Below are 14,627 nucleotides of genomic sequence, written 5' to 3'. Positions count from 1 at the left end.
TCAGCTAGGACCCATCCATCTTTAATATACAGTCTGTATACTCATTCCAAAGTCGTCATTTAAAACTGTGATGATCTGGAATTTAAAGATAAACAACTCACTCATCGCCTGCAGCAGGTTACAAACACATTTAAGGTAAGAGATGATAACATTTATGCTTTCAGAAGACAAGCGTTTAGATGAATGATCGCTGTGGCTGCCTCTGCACTGAATCACCTTTGTTTACCTGTTTCCGCGAAGATAACAGTTATCGAGATGACAGGCCAGCCACCTCGCTACAGCTTACTTCCTGTCAGCGCCTCAACGGCTCAAAGCAGCATGGATGTTCTGGTGTCAGGCCTGTGGTACAGACTCTTCCCTCGACAGTGCTTTGGGAGAAACCACAGGGTGGATCAAATATTCACCAGGATGTCCTCCTGCCCAGAAATAGCGATCCCGCAGCTCTGTCCCTTTTATTTCGACCAGGTCACCTACATCCTTCCTACCACGCCCCTGTAGGTACCACCACTCTGATGGACAGGCGGTTCTTTAACTTGTGTATTTGATTTCCTAATCATCTTCCTCCCACTTCAAGGGGCAGCGGTAACCTCCAGCTGCAATGCTTCAACTCACGGGCAAACTTAAAAACAGAGACGCAAAGACCGGCAGGGGTGCGCCGAGAAGCTCGGCCCAGCACCGGCATCCATCTGAGTCGACTCTGTCAACTCCAGAAGCCAAAAAGCGGCAGCAGTTTATCCACACGGGACTACATCTATCTCATGTATGGCTCCCACTGCTGATTAATAAATGTATATTTTATCTGGTAAATGTTGTGATTGTACCTGATATTACTTCAGCCATTAATGACGCCGTTAAAGAACAGGTAGCTTTTGTGTTGTTTGATCCCCATCGATGAAGCCAAGTCCCACCCAGAGAGTGAGTATCAGGTCTAAACGGGTGCTTCGGTGCCACAAAGATGAAATGAAAAGGCTGGTGCTGGTCCGGAGTGGTGACAACGCAGCGACTGCTGGATCTGAAAAATGAAGTCAGCATCGAAGCATCTAAAACTGCCGTGGCTCTAAGGTCCACCCTAAAATATGCGAGACTGCGTTTAAATCAATTAAAGTGACTCCCGCTTAATATTCTCCATCGAATAACAAACATTTGTTGCTGCTCTAATGGCTCAGCCAGAAGTAGAAAAACAATCACCATCATTTCCTGTTTTTATGGAAAACATCTTTAATGTATTTCTCGGGTTATTCAGACTACACACAGATACAAATGCTCTATCCTAGCTAGAGTCAGGGCCAGATATTTTAGGAACCTGAGGAGCGCATGTAGGAAAACACACTCCTTCACATGGTGGTGTGACACGGGGCTGACGTGAGGCCACGAGCGCCACAGTGAGTAAATTTAGTCCAAAAAAATCAACGCAGGTCGTGAATTCACAAAAGACTCGCCGTAGTTACAGACACAGACGGAAATCAATAACAGACGTGTGTCTGGACATCTTTATTCTTCCCGATGATCTTTCCCGTCTACTTGTAGAACTCGTGCTCCTGCTCGTCCTTTTTGATGACCGTTTTGTAGGCTTTTTCAAAATCTTTGGCGAGGACGATGTACCTGTTCTCTCGCACTGCCAACATGCCGGCCTGAGACAAGACAAGAAGAAAAGTAATCAGTTTTATCTTATTATGAAAGTAAATAAGGTTAAAACCATTATAAGTCTAACTTAAAGTTCCCAGAATAAACACAAAATCTCACACAGGTGGTTTTTGGCCACGTTTGGCGCTCGTTTTATGATCTTGTAGCTTTAAATTGAAATTGAGCCGACGCTTTTAGGAAGAGGTCGTCAACAAAAGGTCGCCGATTCAGTTCCAGCTGGTGACACAAACCCCCTTTAGGTGGCGTCAGGAAAAGCATCGGACGGAAAACTCCCAAATTTAAACACGTGGAGCGAACGGCTCAAAAAAGCTTCTACATTTAAAACTGGCTGATTGAAGTAACATTCAGCTCACAGCAGATCAAATTTTAAGACGTCTCCAAACTGTATTTAAGACATTATCACTAATAACTCATACTTAATGGATACATTATTTTTAAAAAAAAGTGTAAACAAGTAGGTGTAGTGCATAGCTCACCTCCTGGCAGATGGAGTTGATGTCAGCTCCAGAGATCTTGTCTGGTCGGGCCACATCTGTGTGTCAGTGAAGGCCGAATCAACAAAAACAGCATTCAATGAATCAGCAGCAGTGATGAGGTGTCTATGGAGGAGGTGCGATGTAAACAGTACGCAGGGAGCACATTTTCATCTCTAACACTTTACAATGCAAAGCAAGCCGTTGGTGTGTTTTATGCCAAACGCGAGTGTCGAAACCAGTTCGGCCCTGAATCCAAGTGAATAATGTGGAGGACAGACATGCAAAAGTAAACGCAGATGGAAAGACTCGCAGACTGAACACAACAAAACCTCCAGCCAAAGAAGTCAACAGCCCAGAGTCGGAAACGAAACCCAACAATGTAGAAACTCACAGTGAACCGTTTAAATGAGAAAACCTGAAGTGAGACAGTTACTACGTGCTGTGGTGAACGCTGCAGAGCAGGAACAAAATAAGCTCAAGGGCCAAAAGGATACAGTCCTCCAGGTCGACCTCCTCCGACAGGTTCATTTTACTGGTGATGGTGGAGAAAATGAGACGCTTCTGCCTGCGGTCGGGCAACGGGAACTCGATCTTCCTGTCCAGACGACCCGGACGGAGCAGAGCCGGGTCCAGAGTGTCGGCTCTGTTGGTGGCCATGATCACCTGAAGACGGGGAAGAGGGGGTTGACATGTTCTTAAAGCACATGATTGTAAACGTGACATGTGATGTGTTCACTTAATAAAGGCACAGACATGATTATTCTTTAACTTGGACTGTCTCTCCACAGGGGTTTCCTTGAACTCTTAAGCTCTTCAAATGAAAAACAGAAAAAATAAAGAGAAAACCAACAGGTGGAGGTGATGGAGGACAGCAGGGAGTGACATCACTCTGCTGTAAACACCGTCGAGCTGCAGTGAGCCTGCGTCGTGTTGTCGGAAATCTTTGCTTTTTCATGGCATTTTCAACTATTTATAAAAAGATAACGCACAATGAGCTTTATTTATTTACAATGGTTATTATATGAAGTACCAGTTTGGAATACTTGGATCTCGCTTCTTTAAATCCTCCACGATCTGCCATTACGGCCCTTTAGATCTAATTTACCGCTCCGACAGCTGCTGAACTTCTTGACACAGTAATTTTGAATTTTGGAAGAAAACACAGTCTTTGTATATTATTCTGTGCTGGGATGATGAAGAATGGGACTGGATACTGTGGAAGAATAAACTAATGTCAATGAACTAAAGGTTACTTAACTTTAGAGACGTGTGTTGTTTTTACTGGACGGGACAGGAGGATGATTTACTCCAGGCTGTACGTCACGTAACGTTCAGAGACTTTGGACAAGAACATCTGTGATATGTTAGGAATTCAGTCTCAGAATATTTATTCTGGGAAAACATCCAGAGTTAGAAGAAGATAAACATACTAAGAAAGTGGTCCAAACCAGCGTCACGACAGGCAGATTGATCCTCATTAAAGGCCTTAAACTCACTTTGGAAATATGGCGAAGAAATGATTCGGAAGAGTGGATAATCATTTCTTTGGAGGACTACTCTCGGCTTGAGCTGCGTCCAAACTGGAAGCAACGTGGCGACTGAAGACCACATGATCTCAGTGAGATTTCCCCACATCGAGCGACTATAAAAAACAGAAAATAACCCGAGAAACTTTTCTCAGCTTTCAGGCGATCGCCTCAAGTGACTGCCAGTGAGAGCACAGCAAAGGCCGATTGACATGTAACCTGACAGTAAATATATTAGTGGGTTACCTAGGCAACCAGAGCCTGAAATTGTCTGCCTGCAATTGAACAGCAATCACCTTCAAAGCAAGCTTCAGACCACAAAGAGTAGACAGGATTTACCTACACTACATGAATCTGTTACATATGATAAATATGCTCACATAAATAAGCACAAATAAAAACTGTTAATGACACAAATGAGAATAAATACGATACAGTGTTCCTGATTATTTCTGAGCGTGTGCATTTGTAACATTTTAACCATCAAGTTCCTGCACTTTTCTCACTGTAAGAACTATTTTGGCAGAGAAAAACAAATCTGCCCAAAAACCTTTCTGGGTTATAGCATTCATCAGAACAGGAAGGAGTTCTTTGTACAAGTCTTAGCTGCACTCCATGTGTAAACAGCTCAAGGGCAAAATGTCCATTTAAGGTGCTGATGAATGACGCCGTGAGCCTCGGGGATGCTCTCTAAGCTGGATTGCAGCAGACGCAGTGATAACGATGCAGTGAATGAAATGCAGCTCGAGTCAGCACGCAGAGAGGTGGTGCAGCCACAGGGGGAAACAGTTAAGAGGCTCGGCTCACCTTGACGTTGACATTCTGGTCGAATCCGTCCATCTGATTGAGCAGCTCGAGTAAGATTCTCTGCACTTCCCTGTCAGCTGCAGAGGAAACAAAGAGCTTAGACGGCCGAGTTCGTCACGCAGACAGTCGCGTGCAGGACAGGGGCTAAAAACAACATGTATAAAAGTCGGGCTGTTTCGTACCTCCGGTCTGTGCATCGAAACGCTTCGTTGCGATGGCGTCGATCTCGTCGATGAAGATGATGGCGGGGGCGTTTTCTTTCGCCAGCCGGAACACGTCCCTCACCATACGAGGACCTTCCCCCAAATACTTCTGAACAAACTCGGAGCCGACCACGCGGATGAACGCCGCTGCAGGCAGAGAGAAAATCGGTGAAACACAACTTATTATAAAAATCACATTAAAGCCTTTTAAAGTTAAATGTATTACAGGTGCACATCACGTCCTGCTGCACTTACCTGTAGTGTGGTGAGCCACGGCTTTGGCCAACATGGTCTTACCGCAGCCTGGAGGTCCGTACATAAGGACGCCCCTGGGTGGGTCGATGCCAATCTGAGGAAAAAGTCAGAAGGCTGAATATGAAAAAATAACTCATGTAACATCCTTTGTTTACATTTGTTGCACAGTCATTGTTGACAAACATCTTCAAGCATTTCTGCCACCTTCTGGCCGTAGCTGTGTACTACAGTCTACATGTATCCCCCAATGAGTCTTTTTTTAAACTTTCATGGAGCTAAAATGTACAAAGTTAACATGTTTTATTCAACAGCGACTGAGATCATAAACCTATCAGGAAGGTTTTTACTGAGGTTCTCTCATACACATCTATACAATAATGGTCCTGCAGGTCATTATGAAGAATCAAGGTTAAGGTTTACACTGGCTTCACTTTCCAAACGCTGACACGACGTCCATATTTTATATACAGCCTGTGGCCAGAAGTCATGTGACTAGTTTGGAGCACGTCTAGGAAGCATAGACGACCACTGCGCTCAATGTAAATCTCATTTTATATTTTTAAAACTTTCTTTTTTTAACCTTTGTGTTGCACTGCTAAGACCAGGTGTAGTTAACACTTGGCTTTAGTTACCGTTTGTGCGTCTGGCGTTTAGCAGTGTGGACCATGACGAGTGTGAAAATGTCACTTGAATATCTGACCTGTTTATAGAGCTCAAAGTGTGTGAGAGGCAGCTCCACAGCTTCTCTCACTTCCTGCTTCTGAATGTCCATACCACCAATGTCGGCATACATCACGTCAGGCTTTTGGTCTGGAAGCAGAAACACACACAAGTTAAAGCAGCTCTGATGGTTAAAGTGAACGCGCCAGCTTCAGATATTTTTAATGAGACGCGAGCGCAGAAACAAAGAAAGCTCCGGCCCACTGTGATGAGTTTGCACGACAGGGCTTGAACATGTCAGAGCCTGAAGTCTTCGTACCTGACGTCAGCATCATGATGCTGCTGTCGGCCTCCGGGGGGAGCACGTCCACCAGAGCGTTGCTGTGCTTATGTAAGGCCACCGAGGCGTTGGGCTTCAGCAGCTCTCTGTCGATGGTGCTCAGGATCCGCACATAGTAGTTCGACCCTGAAAGGTTGACAACGAGGAATAAGGAGGAGGAACAGGGCTCATTACACATTTAAGGCGTACACGGCACACGGCATATCTGAAAGCCGGAACATGATAAAGCCTGTATGCATCATCTGCAGCTTCATTCATTTATAATCTATGGGTTTAATTATTTATCACAGAGTCAGGTTAAAGGGCTTGCTGAAAGATAGCAAAAACAATTATTACTGATTTCCAAGTGATGTAATATTCCATTTATGCTAATAGAGAACCCTTTCTTTTGGTTTAGTAGATCTATTAAAGTTTGCCTTTTTGCCCCCACAGTACCTGTAGTGGAACCAACAATAGCTGTGTTCTGGTCAACAGCTTCCAGGAACTGGCCAATGACGAGAGGGATGCTCTGTATCCTCTTCACCTCCTCCTGAGCGTGCAGGAACTCCTTCTTCAGATTCTTCTGCTCATCTTTGATGTACTCCTCCTGCACCTCCAGGAACTCGAGCTCCTGCTGCAGCTTCTGCAAAGACACAGCAAAAGCAGCGTGAGAGCCTGCTGGAGATGAAGGTGGAGCTGCAGGTCACATCTGCAGCTTCCATGCCAAAGGCTGCTCGATGAAAACAGCCACAATAACTTCACCTGGATTATTTAACATGATGATTAGAAACAAAAATTTGAATTCAAACTAAGCAAAATGTGAGAGCGCTGAAGGACATAGTTAAGCCCTGAGCAGAGGGCGTTTTGACTGTAAACTTTGTCTTGCAGGGACCACCAGCCCACAGTAGCACAGGCTGTTTATCCTAACCACACACACACTACGTGGAATTCTGAGTAAAAAATGATTTACTTGATTCTATAAACATTTTTTGAAATTTTGTTGACAGCTCTGAAACCAACCTTTTTCCCCCAGCTGAGAAACACTGAATGTTCCAAAGACAAAAGCAACTGTTATTAAACATGTTCACCCTGAACATCCTCTCAACACTTCAACTATTGGTACTGTTACTGAGGCCACGTCCACACATTGTACATGCTCGGCACTTTTCCTCGACATTTCAAAGAGCAGGAAAGTGATGGTGAAGGTTTTTCTGTTTTCTTTCTTTCTTTCTTTCAGCATCTCATAGTAATACTACTTGCTCATATATACATATGTCACTGTAATGAAAATAAACACAGATGTGCCACTCACACCAGAGTGTGCGTGTAACAAGCTGAAATGACACCAGAGCGCAACAAGTGGCAACAGCCGTGACACCATTTCTGGCATGTTTGTGAGGGCGACAACAGCAAGACAATGTGGACACAGAAAGCTGCAGACTAGGGCGATATGCCCTAAAGTCCATATCACGGTATAATTTGAAGCATGTGCGGGAACGATATGTATCGCGATATATTCTTTTCTTCTGTATAACGTATTTCACACACTATAAGGCACACTTAAAATCCTTTAATTTTCTCAAAAATCGTCAGTTTGCCTTATGTATGAATTCTGGTTGTGTTTACTCACCTCGAACCGATTTTATGTGCTACACGGCGCGCAGAAATCTGTCCAAAAATTATACGACTTTGGTAGCTATGAAGCCGCACTGCTTGATGGATCGTCAGAGCATTACGGCTGCCGTAGTCAGGAGTAATCTGGGTCCTAAACTCCATCAGCTTCAGGTCCCAGAGTCAAACGAACACTGCGGCATCACTGAGAGTTAAAAACTGTCTAAATTATTTCATCTGTAATAAAATGATCAGCGTTGCTGCTTTACTAGGTGTAACAATTACGTTTAACATCCATGAAAACAGAATTTATTAAATTCAACGGAGTTAGAAGTTAGCAGGAAGTTAGCTCGCTAGTTTCCACCTAAACATGATATAGCATGTTCTGACTGAGAGATTTCTGAGAAAATTCAAACGTACAGCTCTGCTATCACTTCCAACATAAATGAAACTAAACAGCAGTGGCGTTTGCAGGGTTACTGAAGTTGGACTAGCAGGTATATAATGATGTGCTACGTGACTGCTAGCGACACAGCTATGTTAGCATAACATAAACACAGTGAAGCTGGAGGATGAACGCCAACTTTTTTCCCCACTCGATAAACGTTAACGTGAGGGATTCTGGTGGTCAGGGACAAATGCAGTCGCATAGCAGGATGCTGTACACGGGCCAAACTTCAGCCTGGAGAACAACTGAGATCATTCATCCACAATACCAGGTTAGTTATTCATATAGTGCAACTACATGGGAATAGAGCAGCTGGTGAGAATTCAACATTAATGAATCAATGGTACGGAAGTGGAGGAAGCGCAGTTTTTGGCTTTCCCCATATTCCAAAAGTGCTTTGTCTCTTTGTTATTTGCCATAATTTGCAGATGACGTTGTTTCCAGCTGCTGCAATGCTTTCGACCAAAACAGGCGCAGCTTGATGACACCATCAACAATTTGTTTGAAGCCTAAAGGGTACATGCATCCACATTTCTGTCAAGTGGACCCAACAAAGTATAATCCTGGATCTATAATGCACCGCCCACTGTTTTCCAGGCGGTGAACTTCAAATAAGTACGGGTCTCTCACTTGGTCTGTTTTGAAGTCGCCATTAATTTGCTGTTTGCTACTGAAGCAGATCCACTGAGTCAGCTGCACTTCTTCTCCTGTGTCTTCCACCACATCCCAGCAGAAACCTGCTGATGCCCATGTGAGAAGAGCTTTGAAATCAGAAAAAGCCACTAATTTGGACCTAACTGCCTTCTACATGAACCTGTGTCCCCCACCTCTCACCTTCCCTTCCTAACTCAGGAAGTAGAGCAGGTCACCTAATTGGGAGGTTGGTGGTTCTAATTCCCTAGTTGGGCAAGATAATGAACCCCAAGTTGTGAATGTGTGCATTAAAAGCACTCAGGTGTGTGAATGACGCAAGTTGTACAAAGATATATAAGAACCAGTCCATTTACCATCTACTTAACATTCAATGCAAAATCCTATAGAACCAACAGTGTCCTTCCACGATAGCATTTTTCAGGACTCCTGTAGTCTTTTTACCAAAGTGGACCCATTTAAGTGTGTGTAAATCTGTGAAACTTAAACAGAAGATAATAAGACCTTGTATCTGGTGTACAGGTCCTCCAGATCTTCTGGTTCTGGTGCCAGGAAGGAGAGTCCCGTCTGAGGTCTGGAGCTCAGTACCGCCGGCATGTCTTCCTGCGAAGGCGACAATAAAAACACAAACATGTGGAGTTATAAACAGCCCTCAGCATTCAGGGACAAAGCCAAAATCACAGAGACCCGCACAGCAGCTGCTTTACACAATCATCACAATCATTAGCTACTTTCACAGCTAGCTACCAATAACTGACTACTTTGCGGTGCTTAAAACACCGAGTTCCGCAATTAAACCATCATCTGACTAATTAATACACACATTTACTGAGTACGGGTTTACAAACTCCTCACATACTTAGAAAACAAATCATTTTCCTTGAGATCTGCGAACGTGATGCTAACATTAGCGGCTAACTGGATGACATAGCAGCGGCGCTGAGAATGAATCGGCAGGTTTGCGGTTCACCGTTTTAACGACCAGCAAAACAAACTGCGACACACACGCGCTGACAGACACACTCTAACACGTGAGTTTACGAAAGCCCATCACACAGAATTCACTGTAAGAAAAGGAAAACCGGGGAAACCGATTCTTACCGGACTCTTCTCAACAGACACCAAATCCTCCATCTTCGAGTTTCTTCTTCCTCTACGGCTTCCGTAGTGCGGTTGGAAAATCACTGTAGAGGTGCGTTAGCGCCACCTGCTGAAGTGGAGTGTAAGCGTTCTTTTTTCTTTCTTTCTTTCTTTCTTTCTTACATTTGTACTGGCGGTTGGCAAACAATTGAAAGGTGCATTACCGCCACCAACTGGTATGGAGTATGGTCTGGAACGACGCTCAAAAAAAAAAAATCCTCAAATCCTTCCAAACAGGTTTCCCTCTTTTAAAAACTGAAATAAGGCCTGATAACTTTTACTTCCCGATTCCTTTCGCAACAAATCAACAAGATCCAGTTCGATTTTTAGGTTACTGAGATTTTGATTGTCTCCTCTCAACCTGATACCTCTGACACTGCAACATGACATGTTCTACAGTTTCCTCTACCCCACAGTAATCACATTTCCAGTACTATGTTTCCCTATCATGAATAACGTATTATTCAAGCCAGTATGTCCAAATCTCAGTCTGGATATGATCACTTCCTCCCTCCTAGTCTGTCCTGCATTTCTCATTCCTCCCACCCTCCTTTGAATCTTATACAACCATCGTCCCTTCCTTTCCTCCTCCCACTGCTTTTGCCATCTTGCTCTCATATCTAGCCTTACCATACTCCTTATCTCTGCTTGGCCAAAACTAACAGCCATGTCAACCCCATGTTTTACGGCCTCCTTTGCAACTCTATCTGCCTTTTCATTCGCCCATACGCCATAGTGTGCTGGCACCCACAAAAACACGACTGCAAGTCCCATCATGCGTATCCGGAAAAGTGACTGCTGAATTTCCGCCAAAACATCTGCTCTACTGTCTGAGTGACTATGCTGTAGACTGACCAATGATGAACTTGAATCTGAACAAATGACAGCATGTAATGGTCTCACGTCCTCCACCCACTGAACAGCTAATAATATTGCGATCATTTCCCCAGTGTACACAGAAAGCCCATCACTAATCCTTTTACCCATTTCCACCGAAAACTCTGGGACCACGACTGCAACACCGGTTTGACCGGTTGTGTTCTTTGAGGCGTCCGTATATATTTGAACATAACTATAATATTGGTCAATGTAAACCTGTACCGCCTGAGAGTTCAAAGTAAATGCCTTATCCTCATTCTTCTTGTTCAACAATGTTAAGTCTACTGTAGCATCAGGAAGTAGCCATGGAGGTACTGCCGGTAACGGCACTCTGTGACTAATGTTTAACTGATCCAGATTAAATTCTGTTGCTTGTCTCCCCACAATCCATCCAAAGCTCTTCCTTTCCCTCCTTTCTTTCTCCCAGCAAGGTTTAAGTACTTCATGCGTTGGGTGATCCTGCCCGTGGCCCTGTAAATTAGCCCAATAATTAAGTATGAGCTGCTCCCTTCTCAGTCCCAATGGCATCTCTCCCATCTCCACCTGTAAAGCTGCGATTGGAGTTGTTTTAAATGCACCTGTGCAAATTCGTAGTGCCTGATACTGAATATGGTCTAACTTTACCAGAGTTGTGTCTGCTGCTGAGTTATATGCTGCACACCTATAATCCAAGAGTGTAAGCGTTACAAACACCAACCGAGAAAAAGGAAAAAAGAAAAGAAAAGAAAATGCTGCCTGTAAATCAAAACTCGAAGTTTCGAGACACATATTTCAATATTTCCACGTACTGACTCAAAACTTTGAGTAATTCGAAATTTGCCACTGATACTAACTCAAAGTGCCAAGTTTCAAAGTTTGACTTAATAATTAGAAATTTGGAGTTAGTAAATATGAGATACCTATCCCCAAAACCTTGTGATAACTTTTCTAAAAAAACAAATTTTCTGTGACAGAAACAAATACAAAACAAACAAACAAATAGCAAATTCTTTCTATCAGGCCTGTTTTTCCATATCTCACAACACTGTCACAAGGTGTCAGTAAACTTCATTCTTTTTTTTCTTGTTTTTACATTTTTAGACATTTTTTATACAACGTCAACTGGCATCAATAACGTTGCATTATGAGGTCCAATGTACTTATTTATTGAATAAAACATAAATTAATGTGTCGCAGTTCGATATTTTTTCGATACAAAAAAATGTTCATGCCTTTTTAATTTGTTATTTATTAAAATTATAAATATATATTTTAACTTAAAAGTACGGTTTTTAAATGTAATGTTGCTGAAACAACAAAATAATAAAAATAAATAAATCTATCTGATCGAGGAATCACTCATCTTTGGAAAAGAGAGTTTATTGCAGAGAAATGGCTCTTTCCAAAATAAAAGCTCTACTATACGCTTCTTCTGGGCTATATTCTCAGCAGCATATTAAACATATCAGGTCCCCATAAGGAGAATCCTGTGCTAACGGCTGTCTAAATGACTCGGGTAAAGTTTGTAGCATGCGTGCTTGTTGTTTTTGTCTGCTTCCACTTGTCTTTGCACTAGGATGATGTCGGCGTAAATGTGCAGTCATATTCGTTGTGTTCCCACTAGTGCTGTCAGCGTAAATCTCGTTAAAATGACATTAACGCCATAACGCAGCAAATCTCCGTTAACGAGTTACCACGGATCGCCCCGTGCGTGGGGCTGGACGGTGTCAACACGTTAACGAGCTAACTGCGCTAACACACTAGTTCCCACCCATGTAATTGAGCATTGCGTGGCACATCCAACATACTGTTTTACTTTTGTCCATGACGCGCTTACCTTCAGGGTCATACGTCACATGAAAACCAAAATAATTCCAAACGCCAGATCTGAATGTTGCAAGTAGAGCTTAACTTCTGTCTCGCTAGCTTGCCCTGCTCGCTTCCTTCTGACTATGCTGTCTGTGTTGAGCGCTCAGTGGATCTGCGCTGGACAGTGCAGCCTAGGCGGAGTAGTCGAACACAGATTCACTGAGCACTCAACACAGACAGCATCGTCAGAAGGAAAATTGATAAAATAAATAAAAGTTTTTGTATTGTTCGATACATATGCGTACCGAACCAAAAGCACTGTATCAAACGGTTCAATATCGATACGAGTATTCGTATCGATATTGAACCGTTTGATACAGTTCGATACGAATACAGTTCGATACGAATACTCGTATCGATATTGAACCGTTTGATACAGTTCGATACGAATACAGTTCGATACGAATACTCGTATCGATATTGAACCGTTTGATACAGTTCGATACGAATACAGTTCGATACGAATACTCGTATCGATATTGAACCGTTTGATACAGTGCTTTTGGTTCGGTACGCATATGTATCGAACAATACAAAAACTTTTATTTATTTTATCAATTTTCCTTCTGACGATGCTGTCTGTGTTGAGCGCTCAGTGAATCTGTGTTCGACTACTCCGCCTAGGCTGCACTGTCCAGCGCAGATCCACTGAGCGCTCAACACAGACAGCATAGTCAGAAGGAAGCGAGCAGGGCAAGCTAGCGAGACAGAAGTTAAGCTCTACTTGCAACATTCAGATCTGGCGTTTGGAATTATTTTGGTTTTCATGTGACGTATGACCCTGAAGGTAAGCGAGTCATGGACTAAAGTAAAACAGTATGTTGGATGTGCCATGCAGTGCTCAATTACATTGGTGTGAACTAGTGTGTTAGCGCAGTTAGCTCGTTAACGTGTTTGCCGTCTAGCCCCATGCACGGAGCGATCGGCGGTAGCTCGTTAACGGAGATTTGCCGTGTTGTGGCGTTAAGGTCATTTCAACGAGATCAACCTGAAAGCACTAGTGGGAACACAACGAATATGACTGCACGTTTACGCCGACATCATCCTAGTGCAAAGACAAGTGGCAGCAGAAAAAAAAAAAGCAAGCATGCTACTAACTTTAGCCGAGTCATTTAGACAGCTGTTAGCACATGATTCTCCTTATGCTGCTGAGAATATAGCCCAGAAGAAGCGGATAGTATAGCTTTTATTTTGGAAAGAGACATTTCTCTGTAATAAACTCTCTTTTCCAAAGATGAGTGATTCCTCAATCAGATACAGGGCTTGCAATATCGCTAGCCCGACGTCCCGGAGCTAGCGATTTTTTCAGTCGGGCTACCAAAATCTATCTCTGCCCTGCCCGTCGGGCTATTGTAGGAAAAATATATGTCAATGCTTTTGCATTCTTTCAGAAATGTAGCTGGGTAATTATGTCATTGGCATCGGTGAGCCACTGTCAATATGTGACATATTGAAGTCGCGTTTGAATTTGCGCTTGTTTTTTTGCTTTCACTTTGCAATCGTGCGAACTGTGTATAGAGAGCGACAGCACTGATCTGTGAGTGATGATAATTTGTGCACCAATTCCTCTGACATCGTCTTATTAATCGTTAGCTTACTATGCAAACATGACAAGTGAAATCTCCCGCAGCAAGCTTAAACATGTGAGAGGTTGATCGCGCAGAGAATCGCTGAGCTTATGTGAGTGAGCGTGTAAAAGCATTTCAGTTCTGCTGAGCCAAATAAGACAGGTCAGGGTGAAGAAGTGACAGCCAAAGAAAAGCTTACCACAAAACGGAGAAGTTATGACAAATCAGACTATAAGGCAAAAAGAAAGTGCAGCTTTATGGTTTCATGGACAAAATAATTTCTGTGGCTGCAATATGATGAGCTAAATAACCAGGGCTGCACATAAGTGGTCCGCAGGTGCGCATTCGCTGTCAAAATAAAAAACACGCACAAGGGTTAGGGTTAAATTTAAAAACTGTACTTTTGAGTTAAAATATATATTTATAATTTTAATAAATGACAAATTAAAAAGGCATGAACATTTTTTGTATCGAAAAAATATCGAACCGTGACACCAAAGTATCGAACCGAACCGAACCGTGAATTTTGTGTATCGTTGCACCCCTAATATATATATATATATATATATATATATATATATATATATATATA

At 42.9% G+C, this 14,627-nt stretch overlaps 1 protein-coding gene across 2 annotated transcripts; it reads right to left on the bottom strand.

The window, feature by feature from the left end:
* Positions 1-1,193: 1,193 nt before the first annotated feature.
* psmc4 (proteasome 26S subunit, ATPase 4) lies at positions 1,194-9,817 on the bottom strand. Of its 2 annotated transcripts, none has more exons than XM_040031206.1 (11): positions 9,702-9,817; positions 9,105-9,203; positions 6,347-6,533; positions 5,891-6,037; positions 5,612-5,721; positions 4,912-5,005; positions 4,636-4,803; positions 4,454-4,530; positions 2,615-2,783; positions 2,121-2,176; positions 1,194-1,631 (listed from the first exon to the last, which is right to left on the bottom strand). In XM_040031206.1, the coding sequence occupies exons 1-11, from the start codon at positions 9,732-9,734 to the stop codon at positions 1,518-1,520; spliced, it is 1,254 nt and encodes a 417-aa protein (XP_039887140.1). In that variant the 5' UTR covers positions 9,735-9,817; the 3' UTR covers positions 1,194-1,517. The 2 variants fall into 2 exon arrangements, with proteins under 2 accessions (XP_039887140.1, XP_039887141.1); XM_040031207.1 differs by lacking the exon at positions 9,702-9,817 and adding an exon at positions 9,460-9,628.
* Between the last annotated feature and the right edge of the window lie 4,810 nt (positions 9,818-14,627).

The sequence above is a fragment of the Simochromis diagramma genome, unplaced genomic scaffold (assembly GCF_900408965.1).
Source record: "Simochromis diagramma unplaced genomic scaffold, fSimDia1.1 OVJJ01000361.1, whole genome shotgun sequence".
NCBI classification, from domain to species: Eukaryota; Metazoa; Chordata; class Actinopteri; order Cichliformes; family Cichlidae; genus Simochromis; species Simochromis diagramma.
This window is presented reverse-complemented; position numbering and strand designations above follow the sequence as displayed.